At 40.1% G+C, this 18,427-nt stretch overlaps 2 protein-coding genes across 3 annotated transcripts in view; both read left to right on the forward strand.

The window, feature by feature from the left end:
• prkcea (protein kinase C, epsilon a) overlaps window positions 1-4,477 on the forward strand; it is a 69,482-nt gene extending 65,005 nt beyond the window's left edge. For both annotated transcript variants that reach the window (XM_034708520.1, XM_034708521.1), the window contains one exon: window positions 899-4,477. In XM_034708520.1, coding sequence (XP_034564411.1) covers window positions 899-1,048 — 150 coding nt within the window. In that variant the 3' untranslated portion in view covers window positions 1,049-4,477. The remainder of the gene's footprint in view (window positions 1-898) is intronic.
• A 242-nt stretch (window positions 4,478-4,719) lies between these two features.
• On the forward strand, window positions 4,720-17,268 carry LOC117830290 (endothelial PAS domain-containing protein 1-like). Its single transcript, XM_034708343.1, has 9 exons — window positions 4,720-4,911; window positions 8,541-8,707; window positions 10,798-11,036; window positions 11,137-11,221; window positions 11,344-11,444; window positions 11,647-11,816; window positions 13,636-13,742; window positions 13,815-13,983; window positions 16,208-17,268. Exons 1-9 carry the CDS (start codon window positions 4,886-4,888, stop codon window positions 16,269-16,271), a joined length of 1,128 nt encoding a protein of 375 aa, XP_034564234.1. The 5' UTR covers window positions 4,720-4,885; the 3' UTR covers window positions 16,272-17,268.
• The last annotated feature ends 1,159 nt before the right edge of the window (window positions 17,269-18,427 follow it).

The following is an 18,427-nucleotide window of genomic DNA, read 5'->3' on the forward strand; positions in this document are numbered from 1 at the left end:
TCTTCATATCTCAGTTTACGGTGAAACAAGGTCCTCTTGTGGCAGGAATAGCTCATAAAAAAGTTATAGTGTTTCCCGTGTATTGTGAAAGAAAATGAAGAGGACACTACAAATAAGATGTTTTATTAAGATGTCCTATGGCACACTCCTCAAACATGATATCTTTTTAAAAGTCAAGAGTTCACTGATTTAAAAGTTAAGTACAACAAAAGGCAGTGTGTTTTTGTGTATGTACTGCATACTACATTTGTAGGTAGTAAGTAGCAGGCGGTTTCGGAAACAGCCACTGATCACAGAAAAGTTTATTAATTAGGAGAGGAAAAGATGTGTAGTTGTAAAGGAATGTACAAAATATGGACCTAAGAGAGCAAAGTTACACAGAATACACCATAGAGAGGTCAGGAAAGGTCACAAAGATGCCCTGGTATTTTAGTTGTCTTAATTTAGACTCAAAACATTAAGATTAAATCCCTTATTACAATGACGTACAAGCATTTAAAAGAAACATAAAAAAACAGACATTTAAAAAGTAGTGTTAAAACAAAGCAGGTGCAATCAGACATTAAAAGTTTATAATAGTTTATAATCATTTGAAATGAAAAGTACTGCTATTTAAATATTACTGTGCTCTCTATCTTGTAAGTACTCATCTTATCCCAGAGATAAGTATTGTAAACTCCTCATCCTCATGTTGAGGACCACAGTAGGCAATAATATGCACAAGTGTGATCTTCACAGGAAAGGCAGTGAGTGTCGATGATCAGAAGGTGTCGCTCTCGTGTCACTTTAAAAGCTTTACATTGATGTGAAATTGCTGCCTCTGACACCCTTCTACTTTGTGTGTGTACGTGTGTGTATTTCTGCTGTGTGTGTGTGTGTGTGTGTGTGCCTCCTGCAGAAGACCAAGCGAGATGTGAATAACTTCGACCAGGACTTCACCAAGGAGGACCCGGTTCTGACGCCCACAGACGAGGCCATCATCCGACAGATCAACCAGGAGGAGTTCAAAGACTTCTCCTACTGCGCCCCTGAGGAGACGCATACCTAACACACACACACATACACACACACACACACACACACACATTCAGAAACACACACACACACACACAATCCAACTAAAAACCTGGCACATGTACGCACACATAGCTGAAACTCATACACACACATAAAACACACACTCAGTCACTCCTTTACTTTGAAGCTATTGGTTGTTGTTACTTTTGAAATATTCTTTACTTGCATTGTGTTGTTCTTGTTGCCTGGGTTTGTTATTATTATTATTATGATTATGAATATGACTATGAATAAGAATTAACACACCTGCACATGCTCTCACACGCACATACCCACACATCTTGTGCACACTTTTAATGCAGACTTCCACACACACATACACACACTTTAGTCTATTCACATACACCTACGAGCTTACTGCACATGCTCAGACAACCAAATACACACACATACATTGCTTCTCTCCCTGGCACACACACATGGACTGTACAGTGTGTGCTGGGTGCAGAGGCCTGTATATAGCCTGTGTTGAGTGGCTGTGTTGTGTTGCTGTTGTCGGCTAGTAAAGGAGAGTTGTGGCGCATGGACAAGCACCCTACCTGTGTTATTTCTGTCCTTATTGTGGACCAGTTAGGGCCAAATACCCTTTTGTGCAATACCCTGACTATCTATATATTTTACAGTTTTTTTGTTCATGTGTAAATTTTGTCTTTTTTTTTCTCCTCAAAAAATGTGTTTTTAAGATTGAAATCTTTGCTCTCATCTTCCAGCACACTCCAAGTCCTCCTGTCTTGTGCCCATTGACTGTATATAAAGATGGATGATGCGTCTCCACCTCTTCTTGTTGTACAAAAGTGAAGTCAAAATACCTCAACCACAGGCGCCGACATCTTGTGCAGTATTGATGTCCCGCCCCTTTCTGCTAACTCAAACTCTGCACCTAAACTTTTAACCCAGCACTCTCTGGAAGATTTTAAAAAGTCTGAACAGAGAGTTGAAAATGTGAGACACATAATGAGATTATACAGTTGTGTGCTTGTAGTGTGTGTGGTGGGCCAACACACAACACACTAACAGATTCCATTCACCAACAATCAGAGTCCTGACTCTCAGAACTTGAAGTCTCACAACATTTCTTGCGTTCGACAACATTTGTCAATCCAATGCTGTAGCAGTTTTTCTCCAGCTCCTCTCCTTTTCAGTAAGATTGTGTTTTTTTTATACGGGACCCATCGTATAAACACTTGTGTTGTTGCCACGAAATCAACAACTCGCTTCTCCATTTCTGACGTCCGTGTAATTTCATGCTTTGCATTCATTATTGTCGCAGTGGCTGCATTTGCTGAGCTTCCTTCTTAGTCCTTCCAGTCAGCTTGCTTCCCGATGATCGGCTATCGCTCTGTTCCACACGACTACAGAATGCGTGCTCAGGAAGGCTGTCCTCTCCTCGTTAATGTTGAACATGTTTGATATTTATGATTTCAAATCAGTGCGCAAGGTGCACAAAGAGCTGCTGGAGCCAGGAGTTTGTCAACAGAGCTGTCAATCATGACATTATACTCCTTTTTTTTTATCTTTTTCAAATCATCTTGCTGAAAACTTATGACAAAAACCATGAATGAGAGTAAATTATTTAAAGTGTATTTTAATTTTCAAGTGTGAGCCATGTCCCATCTGTTGGGAAGAGGATTAGGGCCACTGAAAAAACAAACAAACAATTAGGGTACTTATTTTAAAAAATTATTATTATTCTGTGAAAAAAGTCAGAATTCTGATTTTATTCTCAGAATTAGACTCAGATGTCTGACTTTAATCTATGATTTCTGACTTTAATGTCAGAATTCTGACTTGAATCTAAAAACTCTGACTTTAATCTCAGATGCCGACTTGAATCTCAGAATTCTGACTTTAATCTATAATTTCGGACTTTAATCTCAGAATTCTGACTTTAATGTCAAAATTCTGACTTTAATCTCAGAATTCTGACTTTAATCTAAAAATTCTGACTTTAATCTCAGAATTCTGACTTGAATCTAAAAATTCTGACTTTAATCTCAAAATTCTGACTTTAATCTCAGAATTCTGACTTTAATCTGTGATTTCTGACTTTAATCTCAGAATTCTGACTTTAAATTCAAAATTCTGACTTTAATCTGTGATTTCTGACTTTAATCTATAATTTCTGACTTTAATCTCAGAATTCTGACTTTAAATTCAAAATTCTGACTTTAATCTGTGATTTCTGACTTTAATCTCAGAATTCTGACTTTAATTTCAAAATTCTGACTTTAATCTATAATTTCTGACTAATCTCAGTCTCAGTCTCAATCTCAGAATAATAATAATTATAAAAAAAAAATTGACCTTCATTTTTTTTTTTTTCAGTGACCCTAATCCTCTTCCGTACATCTGTTAATATGAAGGGAGTTGAGTTTAAGACCTATACTGCAGCCAGCTCTAATCTTTTGGCTTCACTTTTGGGTAGCGGTCACGTCATCCATCTCTTTGTACGGTCTATGCATGTGCGCATAAAGTGAATGTCGAGCTCACATGTTACAGGCTAATGAACTAATTATGTGAGGTGGAGAAGTGTTACAGGCGGCCTGTGTAGCAGTTACAAAAAAAAAAAAAAAAAAGCAAGATGTTGTTCCAGCTTTTTTTTTTTTTTCACCCATCTGCTAGTTTCAGAATCTGCCGGCATGAATGTACATTTTCGTACGTGTGTGACGTGAATGCGTGTTTCTTTTTTCGTTCCCCCTTCCTCCGTCTGTGTGTGACTTTTTCTCTTCAGCATTTCAGTTGCTATAGTTACCATCAGTGTTTTGAGCCCCCACCACCCCTCCCCTTCCTTCTTTCCTTCCTCCAAAGCACCAATTCCCCTTTCCCTCCTCTTCCTTCTCCTCCAGCAGCCGCCTCGCTCAGCCAAAACTACTCGCTTTCTATCTTTTCTTTTTCAAGAATGGCTTCTCTTTCTTATGGCTCTCTTTTCTTTTTTTAAATTATAAATATGATTATTATTGTAAAGTGTATTTGGAGGAAACATTTGTGTATAAAACTATAACTATACTATCATAGATCTGTTACAGCCGGGGGGACGAGAAAAAAGAAAATGTGGAAAACCAGCAGCTGAATTACCTCTCATTTCAAACACACACACATAAACAAAGCAGCACATACAGACTCCTCCTTCTTCTCCTCCTTCTTCTGTTCCTCTCTCTCTCTCTTTGACACACTCACACATGCACACACAGAGGAGGACTGTTGTCGAGTGTACTGTACAGAGATCTGCGTGAAGGCGAGCTGGTTGCTGTGTGTGCAGTAGAGTCGGTGTGTAGTGAAGCTTTGTGCACCCAGGGGTAGGGCTGTTCCTGGTCACACTATCTTACTCTGTGCCAAAATGTAGTGCAACAGCCAGGCTAGTCCTGTCTGCTCTGATTCCAATAAAACACTGAGCTGTCTACATCATGTCCAGACATCTTCTTTCTCTCTGTTTTATCATCTTTTCCAACCTTTTTCGCTCTAAAGTTTTATGTGAGAGAAAAAAAATGAGGAGTGAAAAAAGGGGAGGGGATGGGGAGGGGGGATGCTGTTCCTAGCAGGCTGACCTATCATCAGTTCTGGAGGCCTTTAGGTGATGCATGCAGAGAAGATGGGAGGAGACACTCGATGGAGTCAAGTCCCCTGTTCTGCAGGGGATCACTCGCCTGGTGACATTTGGCGCTGCTGATTGCCTCCCTGATTAATTAGACGGCCTGCAATGCTGCAAATTGTAGCGAGGAGATTCCCTGCCGAGCTGTGAGCTCCTGCTGTCTCTTTATACCGATGCCAGCTTCACCATGACAGCGGATAGAGACGCCTGTGGGACACAATGACAGCTGACAAGGAGAAGAGAAGGTAACTTTGATTAAAAGGGAATCTGAATGTTGAACTGTTTGGGAGGTGGTGTGGTGAGACCAGACAGGGCATCAAGATAACTTGACAACAATGCTTTTCTCTCTTTATGCACATTGTGCAACCTAAACACGACAAAGTAATTAAGTTTATCTGTCTTTTCTGGCAGAGATGCATGATGAACATTTTTATCTTTCATAATAAGAAGAGAGCTCATGCACTCAGTTTACAACATACAATACAATGAAATGAGGAAATGCTCCACCTGCGATGCAGAAACACAGTGAACATTCATTCAAGTGAAGCAGAGTATTACAGCATATATTACACTGTAAAGAAATATATACATATTGCATCGTCAAATCTAGAGGAAAGTAGAAAGAAAAACATGACACTCTGAGACGTGATTAATAAACTCATCACACTTTGAAACATCTATACTGGTGCTACTCTTCTTACTGTTCTGTGCTGCAGGATCTTCAGGTTATTAAGTCTGCATCAAACTCAGTGGTGGACAGTAACAGAGTAAATTTACTTGAGCACTGTACTTAAGTACATTTTTTGAGTATCTGTATTTTAGTTGAGTATTATTTTTTGGGGGAACTTATTACTTTTACTCCACTACATTCAGAAGACAATTATTGTACTTTTTAACTGCACTACATTTATATCAGTGCTCTAGTTACTCACTACTTTTCATTTGAAGTCAGCTCATAAATTTCCTTCTCTTTTCTGAAATCTGATCCCACGGAACGTGGAGCAAACACAGAGCGAATTTCACTTAGATCAGGCAGTTCATTTAGAGGTGGTGATGATGGTTATAATTCTCCTCCTGAGCACCCATGGCCATATATTAAGCCCGTGTTAGAGGTTTTTGAAATGTTCTCCCTGTTTCCCACTCTGCCCAAACATATAGACATTCACTGTCCAACCTGAGAAAGTGTGTTGAGCTACGTAACATTTGTTTCATTCCAGATGAACATTTCAAACTAAGTTGTCTGTGCTTGGAGAAACTTAGTTGCTGTTTTTATTCCATGGTATAGTTTTTAGAGATTTCAAGTAATGTAAATAAACATAATGTAACAGAATACACTCCTATGTCGTCTTGACTGCACTCATACTTTGTGAAAATACAACGTTTTAAGATTTTTCAAGAAGTACTTTGAATACTTAAGTATTTTTAAAAGCAATTACTTCAGTACTTTAACTCAAGTAATAATTTGACAGAGCAACTTTCACTTGTATTGGAGTAATATTTGACCAGGACGATCTATACTTTGACTTAAGTAATGAAGCTGTATACTTTGTCCACCACTGATCAAATTCAATGAGAAATTACAACACATTCTCAAAAATCTGCACTCTTCTTCCTGAGATGATTATCTTGACTTCACCTCAGTTTCCTTTTTTAATGAGTTGTTGATGATTCCTACTGAGCACACGCCCTGCTCAAATATTACACTTTGTCATGTTTTACCTGCACATCAGAACAGATTATACAAGGGTCATACATTTGGGGGATTACATGTTTTCAAATTATTTTCAAATATTGATCTTATTTAATGTTTTAATGGTTGTATTATCATAAACTCAATACTCTGTCGTTTCTGTTTTACATTTGGAAGTCTGACCAGGGACAGGGGGTGCAAATTAGCCTTGGCAAGACACCTGTATGCATGGCATCTGCTTTGTACACTTCAATAAGCAATGTTTTTTAATGCATCTGTCCCGAACAAATTAATAGATATATAAGAAAAGTTTTGAGTACTTTCCAGAGAAACATTTGACTAAAATCAGGCACAACCAATTTGCATCATAACACCCAAAAGCTGCCTGCTCTCTGATTTGAGGACACTGTTGGATTTAATTTTGAGTTTCAAAATGTATTAGTGTAAGATGTGTGTGATTCAAAAGTGCATGAATAAAAAAAACACGGCACAATTTTTCTCAATTTCACAATATTTTATCTAGACATCAGCCAAGCCGAGCTACAGTAAAGATTTACATTGTGACTTTAAAAAGTTGTGATGACAACACCACATTGAAAACACCCAAAATAAAAGCCCTGTTGACAAAATATGTGGTGCAAATTCAAAACTGTTGCCGTTAAATCCACCAATATTGAAAGTAAAAGTGAGGTGATGAACAAAGAGCTGTTTTCACACATTCACCCAAGAAAATTTCCCTCACTGAGTGAAGTCTTCCCTGTCGGACAGGGAGGTGTCTCACGACATCCTGTAGACGCTGCCATAGATTTACAATCTTATCTGACACATAAACCTCTGATCCGTTTGATTTACTCTTCCATGTGTTTGAATTTATTTCTTATTCAATTCAATTCAATTTTCAATTCAATTTGCTTTATTGGCATGAACAAAGACATGTTGCCAAAGCACATACAATTCGTACACATTTATTACATATATATTCATTACATATTATATATATTACATATTTTATACGCATTAATGAACGATTACCCATACAGCATATCTCAATGTCCTCACTTGATGCGGTATGCTCATAAAACCTTCACCTAAAATCAGATATTATCGGATAGTGCGTCCCTCAGGCTGTGACAGGCCGACACATATTTAGCAGCCAGAGGAGCTGCTGACCCTTCCCCTGGGAGAACTGACAGTTTCTCTTCTGGGGTTAATGTCAGGAAGTTTGTTAGTGGGAATCTCTTAGTAAAGAAAACTTGCTACAGTGGAGGAGGAAGTGCATCTCTGTCTCTATGTCCCCTGTGGAGCAGTGAGCACATAGACCCTCCTCTCCGGGCAGCCATGTCTGCCTGTGTCTCCCTATCTCTACAGCTAGCTGGTGGTCACTCAGCCTGTATTTGGTCAGGATACGTCTTTGTTTTGTATCGCAGGACACTGTACAGATATTCAGATGATCTATAATGACGGTTTAGGGTCAAATAACAATTCATTCTACTTTGGGTCTTTGTTTGGTTTCTCCAGTGTTCTAAATACAGATATTATTTTCTATTTGTGTCTCTGTCAACTCCTAGTCTATGTGTTTGTCTGTAAAATCACAGCTGTGTTATTGTCGAAAAAAGTAAGCAGGGTAAGAAACAGAGTTGTACGCTTTTACAACCTTTTTTGCCTTCAACAAAAGAAACAGATTTCCTCACATGAGCAAATGAGCTGATGGGAACAATTCTGATTGAAGTAGGGTGAAAAGCCATGTGCTCACACATGTAGCTCACATTTTGGTGCTTTGCGTAATAGTGGAAGCAGCTTAATTGAATGTTTCCTAACTCACCAGCGTCATCGCAGCATCGCACGCTTCCCTACATGTTGAGAAATCCCTACTGTCTCTCTCCTAATGTCAAAAAGTCATTGAGCGGTCAAACTGGAACATGTGCCTGCAGAGTGCCTGCTCAGTTATGGACATTTATGTCCCCAGACATCACTGATGATCAGTTTCTGGTTGTTGTAAAGGCAGAAATCTCAATAAGAATCTGCGAAGAGCGTAGTAAAAGTATTTAAAGGGTTAACAGATTTTGTGAAATTTAGTAAAGTTGACTCTGACAGTCCTTGTGTGACTTCACATAAAATCCAAATGTGAATTTGATGAAGTTAGCATGAGTCAGCATTTTCTGTCCTGACCTTTGACCCCTGCAGGGCGATCAGCCGCGACGCAGCCAGGAGGAGACGACAGGTGGAGTCGGACGTGTTCGGGGATTTATCCCGTCTCCTGCCGCTCGAGCCATCCGTCAGAGCTCACCTGGACAAACCGTCCGTCATCCGGCTCACGCTCAGCTACATACGCATGCACGCACTGCTCAAAGGTACACACAGTTAAATATGTAGAGATATTGATATTTCAAGTGTCCCTGCATCTTCACTGATGGATGTGATGATATCTCTGTTGCAAAATGTATATGCAAAATAATATGTGATATGAGGAAAGCTTAGTTAACAGCGTGCGATCCCTTTGAATCTGTTTATCCTTACTTTGCAATTCATCTTAAATTATACTTAAAAATAAATAGTTCCCTTCATAATTTCTTCTATTCTTAGAATGATAACTTAAAAAGCAGATCTTATCAAAAAAAGATTAAATTAGGTTGTCATAAAGTAAATTATCATCCCAAAACTAAGTGACTTCCTTGTTTGAGAGTAATTTAACATGATTCCTCAATATGTCTACCTGCTTAATCAATACCTGATCAATACCTGTTCAAACATTCAGTGTTTAAAAGATTAAAGCCAAAGTGGAAGTGCAAAAAAAGTGCAGATCTTCAAGTGTCCACTTGAGGCTGGCGCCAAAAGTAAAGGAATCCTCATTAGCGCTCATGTTAATGATGCATGAAATAAACACGTCTACCTACAGCCTGGTACAAAATAACAGGTATGGTCTTGAGAGCTTATATCTTTATTCCTACACACTGTACAGAACGTTTATTTTATTATAGCTCATTGTTTTGATTAAATCAATGTTAAGAGTTCTGCAGAGATTTGTATAAAGGGGGGAGAGGGCGGGTCTGCAGGTTGTAGCCAAGCAGCAACCTCCGGTCTTAAAACATTCTGAGGCGCTGTTTTGAAGCCAATCGTCGGCGGGAGCCATATTGGAAATGCTGAACTCACCCAAACTTCGGCCAAGCTAGTGTGAGGTAAAAAGGCGGGCTTTGAGCCTCCTCGCCAACAGCTTCAGTGTTCCTGTCAATCAAGTCAGCTGTGCCTCTCATAATGGAAAACTCATAATCAACATAAACAAAACTACAGCAGCACCACCACGTTTTACATGTTGTGCATTGGATTTCAAATGAAAGTCCAAAAAATAACTCCAATGTCAATTTTGGGTATTTTTGGTACTCACTATAAGGGGCCGGTTTACTCCAGAAACATGCATACAGTTTATGTATGTTGAGGTGCTGCTGTATCAAAATGAGTTGTCCTTCCCCAGAAATAAGGGTTACCATATGTTTCTTTCATGATTCCAATCCATTTCTTGTTTGCTGTGGCTCAGCATTTCAATAACCTTTATCAGATTTGATGGTTTAGTCACAGACTTTCCCAAAAAGTGTCATACTTTTCTTTCACAAATGTGGGAATGAAATTGCATTAAAATGTACAAAACAGTGAAATTTATCTTACCTGGCTCAGCACCCCTAAACATCCGATCCTAAAATTGCCCCTGATGTGCCCAAATGTAAATTCTAAATCATGTTACAGTAGCATCATCGGGGTACCTCCATCAGCAGGCAGCAGACAGCAGTAGACAGGAGTTATCAGTGCAGTCATGTCAGCTACGCAACATGGCAATACATGCAAACTGCTCGCCTGATTCAGCTATAAAGGAATTTATGAGTCCATAATGATACGCTTCTAAATGTAAACCTACAAATAAAGTACATGTAGGTAATTTCTATGTATCAAAGTATTTCAAAGTGTCATTTGGATGAAGTGTCCTGTGGAGCAGAAAAACATCTTCGTAGGGTGGAGAGCAGCAGTTTGTTGTGGTTTACTGCCGTCACAAGACCAGCAGAGCTGAGATGAGTGTTAGACAGAGGAAGTCTTTGATAGCATGAGAAATAGCACCTGGAACAGACACATACTCACACACACACACACAGACACAGACACAGACACAGACACAGACACACAGTCTCTAGTATAGTAAGTAATCAAGAATACACCACATAATTTTTTAATGTCTAATCCTTTCAGAGTTAAAAGTAAAATAATTGTTATTAAATAGATATTTCATATATAACTTTTATGATTCCTAAGTCTCGGTAGGAGAGAATGGCCCTGAGGTATTCTGACAACATCAAATGTGGCCCTCTTTGAAAAAAGTTTGAACACCACTGGATTAAATGAAGAGCACCCCCTGATCCACCTTGAACAACTGACTTTCTTTTTCTCTCTGTCCAAGGAAACCCCGGGATTAAATCAGAGGGAGGTAAAGCAGTAGAGTGTGGACCGTCAAACAGCAGAGATGAGCGACAGAGTGAGTGTGACGCAAGACTTGACGATGAGGAGAAAGTATCAGAGGAAGATGTGGAAACAAACATGTACCTGAAAACCCTGGAGGGGTTTCTGATGGTTCTGTCTGCAGAGGGAGACATGATCTTCCTTTCTCACAACGTCAGCAAGTACATGGGGTTGACACAGGTACACACATAAACACACACATTTGCACTTTAAGAGAGAAATGATGAGTGTGCAGGATTCAGGGTTTGATGGTGAAACTGTTCTTCATCTTCTCTGACAGACTGAGCTGATGGGACACAACATTTTCGAGTTCACTCACCCTTGTGACCACGAAGAAATCAGAAATAACCTACGCCTAGCAACGGGTGTGTGATGAAGACATTAGCTGAAACAGTCATCATTAAGTCTGGGTTGTGTATCCTGTCTTTGTGTGTTGTTTTTTTGCACGGCTTTGTCCATGTAGCTCACTAAGTTGCGTGTTCTTTAGGGGAGGTTTGGCTTGATGGAAAGAGGGACTTTGTCATGAGGATTAAAAGCGCTCTGACACACAGAGGAAGAAGCACCAACCTCAAGTCGGCTACGTGGAAGGTTTGTGAGAAAAACCACATGAAACCAAAGATCAGACTTTTTTTTTTTACCTGTCTTCATGAACATTCAGGACTCAACGATGTATGAAGAAAAACAATCCTCATGCATTCATCTGTCAACTCTCTCTCTCTCTCTCTCTCTCTCTCTCTCTCTCTCTCTCTCTCTCTCTCTCCTCTCTCTCTCTCTCTCTCTGCTGTCTCAGGTTCTTCACTGTCAGGGCCGAGCGAAGGTGTGCATCACTGCATCTTCCTGCCGGGTTTCCTGCCTTCTGCTGACCTGCCAGCCTCTGCCACTCTCACACACACTCCTCAGTGCAAACACCTTCACCAGCCAGCACAGCATGGACATGAAGTTCACCTACTGTGACCAGAGGTGATTCACACAAAGCACACTCGACAGAACACACACATAGAAGAGAGAAGTGAGATTTATTCAAATTGGTGGCTTCTTGTTGACGTTTTTTCAGTTTCAATTACCGGCTTGAATTTCATATTAAATGAGGCTGAAAATAACTTAAACGTGGAGAATTTAAGAGAAGTTTGTCTGACTTTTTTTCATGTTTTGGGGCTGGTTTGAAGCAACAGGATGGACAAACCATAAAATGGTCCATCATAGCATCTGAGTTTGTTTTTTATCTTACTGTGGCACACAAAGAAAGCTGAAGGGAGCAGGCTAGTTTTGAAGCCCTTGAGGGAAAAATCAGTACAGAAGTAGAAGGACCTGGCGTGACAGGCTCATCCAAGACAGGGGGGGGAGACTTGTTGAAACATTTTGCAACTTTTAAACTGAAAGTAAAGAAATCTTTGAGAAAGAGGAAGGAAGATTGTTAAAGCCATTCCTGTCTTCATAAGCTGCAGTGATATTAGCTCTGTAGGTTCATGAAACAACAGATGAGTCAGTTTGACTTACTTCCACATCGCTCCATGCAAATTTCCTCTCTCTCTTCTTCATCTCTCTTAATTATCAAGGAGAACTGAGAGAAGACTTTGGAAACCAATATATCTAAAGATAATGGTCTGAATTACTTAAAAGCAGTCACTCATCTTTCACTTGTGTAAGACAAGGTTTTAAAGCTCCAGTGAGGAATTTTAGCTGGTTATGAAACAGAGTGAAAATAACAGGGGCACCTCTTTGGCTACGTTCACACTGCAAGGCTTAATGCTCAGATCCGATTTGGATGCGGAGACGGAGTCAGGAGTGGTGGGTCTGCAACGTTAATAGTTTCACAGAGACAGAGTTTACTCAAAACTTCCAGATGTCGAGGGCAACTTTCAATTACATCTGTCAGCGGCTCTCCCCAAGACTCCTTCGGCAGGACACTCAATTGACTTGCTCCATCGTTGCTATCCTCCATTTTTGCAAGGTTACCGCCGCACAGAATTGTGACGTGTGTCGCTATCAAGTGACGTGAAAGTATCAAATGTGCATCAAGTCTGTCTTGGCCATTCACACTGAGGTTGCATTGAAAAAAATCTGATCTGTATCTGATTCAGGACCACATATGGAAGTGGTCTAAATCTGATTTGAAAAAATCTGATTTGGGCCAAATTTGAGTGTTCACACTGCCTCTAAAAAATCTGACCTGGCCACTTGACCCCCCCAAAAAAAATCTGATTTGGGCCACTTTTGCCTGCAGTGTGAACAAAGCCTTTATAACTTCAAAAAACAAACAAGTCCTTCAACAACAAGACTGACCATTTTCATACTATAATTGATCCACATGAAATATTCACAGTATTTAGTTTTATTCAGCTTCTTCTTCATTTGTTATTTCTGCATTATTCATGCTGCCTCTGTGCTCTATCTGTGGGAAGAACTTGAAACTTGATAGAAGTTGAAATAAGGAGTTTTAAAAAATGTCGAAGCTAGTTTATTGGAATCGTAAAAAGAAAACAAGGCTGTAAAGGGTTAATTTAAAGTGACAAAGATCATAGAGAAAGTCATTCAGGACTATGACTGCTGCTTTGTTCCTGTTTTGTATTCTCCTTTTTTAAAATTTGTGACATGTTTGTGATTGTGGCCACTGCTGAGTAAGTAAAATTGGTCTTTGCATAGAGCTTACACTGTCAAGAGCGTGTTTCAATCCAAAAAACAGACTTATTCATACATGAATTTGTGCTTGGGTGATGTTACAGGTTAGTTTATGAGCAGTGTTTTGAATTCAGACAGTTTTTTCTTTGTGTTTTTGCAGAGTGCAGTTTTTGTTAGGTTACAGTCCAGAGGAGCTGATTGGCCGTTCCATCTACAATCTCTGTCATACTGTGGACACGAACTGTTTGACCAAAAACCATTTCAACTGTAAGTACACACATGCAAGTTACACCCCTGTAAATGTAATGGCTTTACCATCCTTTGTCTGCCTCTTTGCAGTGTACTGGAAGACTCAGTCGGTCAGCGGGCAGTACAGGATGCTGGTGAGAGGTGGAGGCTACGTCTGGGTGGAGACTCACAGTGCTGTCATCCCAAGTGGCAGACCCTCTAGGTCTAGACAGGGTACCAACCATCAACTCTGTATCCTCTGTGTTACTTATGTCCTCAGGTAAATGCTACATTGATTTGAATCTACTTGCAGAAAATGTCAAATACTTTCAGCCTCGTGTTTCAGACTGAATATTTATTTACTAGAGGACTGTGCTTACATTTGTTTCCCTAGTTCATTACCTCAAGATGAATTAGGGCCTGTGTCCACTAACAGCATTTTTACACTGGCAGCCCCCAAAGCCCCACTCTGGGAGGCTCACAGTCGCTTAAGGCTGAGTTATACTTGTGCGTCGCCCCTATGCAGCAGGGGCTGACGCAGACAGGAGCACCACATACTTGTGCGTCGATGTGTCCGTGTCACGCAGCAATTCTCCGCCGAGACGCTTGAGGGCAGTGCAGTCCATCTGATAGCCGGTCGCGTGCTTCCGGCCCCGCTGCGATCTCTGTTTACTTTTCCACAGCGATTCAGAGCGTGTTAATCTACAGCTGATACATGTTGCTGTTTATCATACAGACATGATTACATGAAGAATAGAGAGGAGGAGATGAGATATACGGCCGATGAGTAGGGATTCCGGAAGTGCTGTAAATGCGGGAAATACAAGCCGCCGAGCCGACCAATCACAGGGCTTGCGGTCCGTGTTGATTCTACGTATAGTTTCATTTTGGAGGAGGTGCACGCCAGCTACGTGCGTATGCCTCTGCGTAGGTACGGAAGCTACGCGGACCCCCGGCGTAGGCCATGCCGTCGATTCAACGCAGAAGTATAAATCAGCCTTTACTGTTGCTAGATTAAGGAGGTTGTCCCACAGCACCTCTGCTTCCCTCTGTCACGGCTGTTATCTCTGTTTTAAAATGTTCTGAATGCTTAATGTTTGCTCTAATTAAAAAAAAGTGAAAAATATTGTGAAGGTATCCTAACACTACAGCCAGCTCTAGACCTGAAAACTGTACCCATGAAAAACAAGTCTGGTTATTATCTCCCCTGTACGGATCTCCTCCATTGTTGTTGGCAGAGATGATATTGGAAGCCCCACCCCTTCCTGATTTTTGATTGGTGTTTCAGGGGGAAGGGACATTGATGACCATTCTGGTGTCCCAAAAGTTAAACAGTTTTCAGCTGAGAGTGCTGTACGCCCAGTGACAAAAAACAGCTGATGCCGAAAGTGTTGTTTGGCTTTGGACGCTGAGTACTGAAAACGCTAAACTGCATAGGTTTTGTGTGGAAAATAGACTACCAGCGCAAAAACCCCGTTAGTGGACACAGGCCCTTATATTCAGTCTAGTGATAAAACACTCAACCACATCATTAGGTCATACCCATAGACTGTATAAAATATGGACGTAGTATCCGTGACGTCACCCGTCTGTTTCTGAAGCGCTGTTTTGAGGCCTATCGGTGGCGGCAGCCATATTGCTGCTGTCGAGCGATTGTGATGTAAAGAGGCGGGTTTTGAGCCTCCTAGCCAACAGCTGCAGTGTTCCCACCTGTTGATCAAGTCAGCTGTGCCTCTCATTGGAAGACTCGTAATCTCAATATCTTCGAAATTGCAGCGTTAGAAAAATATTCACCCCCCCTACAATGTGTGCCGATGGAGAAATGAGCTATCCAGTCTACACTCGTCTTTTGTACCAGGCTGTAAACATGTTTATTTCTGCTGTAAAGATCGGCTTTTTTGAATTTGTGTGTATTTGGTTTCTGGTACTTTTGGAGCCAGCCTCAAGCGGACACTCGAGAAACTGCAGTTTTTAACCCTCCGCATTGGACTCATATTTTTAGACCGGAGGTTGCTGCTTGGTCATACCTGAGAAACTTCAGACATTAGCCCCAGCTGTACCCACTGTTTGTGGGTCTTATTAACTTATGTTAGCATGCTAACTCAACTCAACTCATTTGTATTTATATAGCCCTTTTCATACATTCAAGCATGCAGCCCAAAGTGCTTAAAAAAAACAGAGCGACAGAAAACAACAAGAATATGTAAAATGATAAAAGGCTAAAACAAGATAGAGGAAAGTAAGATGAAAAACTTAAAAAAATAATAATAATAATAATTAAAGATAAATAAATCAAATCAAATCAGATAAATACCATAAAAATAAAATAAAAATAAATAAGATAGAATAAAATATAAATAAGAATGCTGTTAAAACAATGGTCATAATGGTAATAACATGCTACACATTTTAGTATATTAATTTTACTCTAATGAAACGAGTTAGCATACTCAGTGTAACATAATGTGTAATGGTTTGATTCTGTATGTATGTGTGTCTCACAGTGGAGTGGAGGAGCCGAGCCTGCAGCTGTCTGTGGATCAGACTGTCTCCGGATATCAGAGCTGAAACTGGAGTCTGAAACACCCACAACCCACTCTACCTCCTTCATTTTTTTTCACTTTGATTCAACAATCCATTTTAAATTCAAACACTTGTTTGTGTTTGTGTTCCATGTATAGATGTTCCTAAATACATTAAAATAGTCTGAAAACAAGCCTCAGGGAAATATTGATTTTTAGCAGGTTGTGGTATCTGATTCCAGACAGATAACTCAAGGTGTATTTTAAAACCATTTCTTTGTCATATTGTTTTGCATAATGGTTGCAGTAGCAGCATAACACCTCTCCTGAAATAAAAGTGGAAGCTCTGACAGGGTAGATTGTGGTTGACAGACGGTTGACGGGGCGTAGTGAGAGTTGAAGTTTGTCGATGAAAGCAGGCAGTTTGACTTTTTTTTGACCTCTCTGAGCCTGACTTGGGTTCCTGTGGGGTTTCCTTCTGAACCACCTGACACGTGGGGTGACATCTGATTGTCAAACACAGACATGTGTACATTACACACATGCACATACATGCACACACATACACACACACACACGCTATATATGGAGAGAAATGCATAGTGCTGATGAGGAGATGTGAACAGACGCAAGTCAAAGCCACAGCTTCCTGAATAGAGACACTCTATAGGAAAGTTCTCGTGGGAACTTTTTCAACTTTTACCTCTTGGCCTCTTGACTCAGACAACCACACACACTCACACACACACACGCACACACTCACAAACAACAAACGATTTTAAGTTTCACTTCCGCTTGTTCTACTAGAAGAAATAAAATGAAATTTGAACAAAGCACAAAGTCAAGGCATTGAAAAAGGTTTTCAAACGCCATTTAATCCAAATTTGAACATTTTAAAGCACACCAGGACGCTTTTATAAATTAAATTTCCTCACACACACAGCCAACCTGCAGGTGCAAAAACACCGAAATTAAGAGAATTAAAGTTTGAAGCCATCACTCTCAAATGACTCTCACTTCATTTGTTTCTCACGGTTGTTATGCAAGCCTTAATTGTTGAGCTCAGTTCTGTTTTTAAATTTGGTATATGTTCGTTCTGTGTTTAAAATTTCTGAATGTTCTTGTCCCAGTTGTTTTAATGAATTCATTAGAAATAGGGCAGATACTGATGTTGGCACCAGGGCCACCATTAGAGGAGGCTGTGAGGTGCCGCATTGCTGCAGGGATATTAGGCGAATTGTTCTGTCGGATAGCTTTTTTTGTTTGTTTATTTCTTCTGTTTTGTGTTTTAGAATCTTTAAAGTTCTTTTTTTTCTGTGAATGTGTCTGAATTATTATTATTTTTGTTTGTTTCACTAGATAGTCGTATCAATTTCCCCACATTTGGCTGCATAATCCATAGACCGCCATAGAGTTTAATATGTACAGTATCTCACAAAAGTGAGTACACCCCTCACATTTCTGCAATCTCACTCATCCAGTCCTGTAAGACTGCAACAGGCCATACCAAGTTGAGGTTTGTGTTTGCTTTGTGTCTGTTTTCTTCAGTTTGGTAGACGTCCCTGTCTTTCAGCTCCTTGTGTTATATCATCCCTCCCTAAACTCAGTGCTGTTTTCCTCCCTCGTCATCTCTTCTCTGCTGGTGACTGGTCAGCCGTGAACCCTGATCTTAAGTTTTGTGCTCTCCAAATAAACTTAGAGCAATATTAAACATAACGGAAACTTTGTCAACAAGACAAGGTGAAATAACAAACTTTGTAAACATGCTGGACTCCCTAACATGGATTGATTCGATATGTGTGTTGTGTGTGATCAGGTTGTTCCTGGTGTCACCTCTGCTATTCAGAATTTTTAACTGCTTTCATCCACTTTTGACCAATCAGCATTAAGTATTTAACTCAGCCAGTAACTACGTTTTTTGACCCTCTTGTTCCCAAACCGTCGCTGCAGACAGCATTTGACATGAGTACTTCTCAAAACCGTAAGATATCTAGAAAATTCATAAACCACCAGAAAGCGGGGAAATAGAACTTTGCGCACATATAGTTGTCATTACGGTAGCCCCTAGGACTTCCGGAGTATGACCGTTATTATCTGTTATTATAGTGTCATAAACACACAATAAAGTTGAATTACTGCCAGATACTGAAAGTTGAGGTTATCTTGGAAAAAGGGGCAGAAGCACTCACTCATTGCACATTT

Source organism: Notolabrus celidotus, chromosome 18, assembly GCF_009762535.1.
Source record: "Notolabrus celidotus isolate fNotCel1 chromosome 18, fNotCel1.pri, whole genome shotgun sequence".
In the NCBI taxonomy this organism is placed as follows: domain Eukaryota; kingdom Metazoa; phylum Chordata; class Actinopteri; order Labriformes; family Labridae; genus Notolabrus; species Notolabrus celidotus.

Coding starts and splice junctions, on each gene's coding strand:
- LOC117830290 (XM_034708343.1), top strand. CDS start 4,886: ATGACAGCTGACAAGGAGAAGAGAAG. Junction 8,708..10,797: donor CATGCACGCACTGCTCAAAG/GTACACACAGTT, acceptor TCTCTGTCCAAG/GAAACCCCGGGATTAAATCA. Junction 11,445..11,646: donor TCAAGTCGGCTACGTGGAAG/GTTTGTGAGAAA, acceptor CTGCTGTCTCAG/GTTCTTCACTGTCAGGGCCG.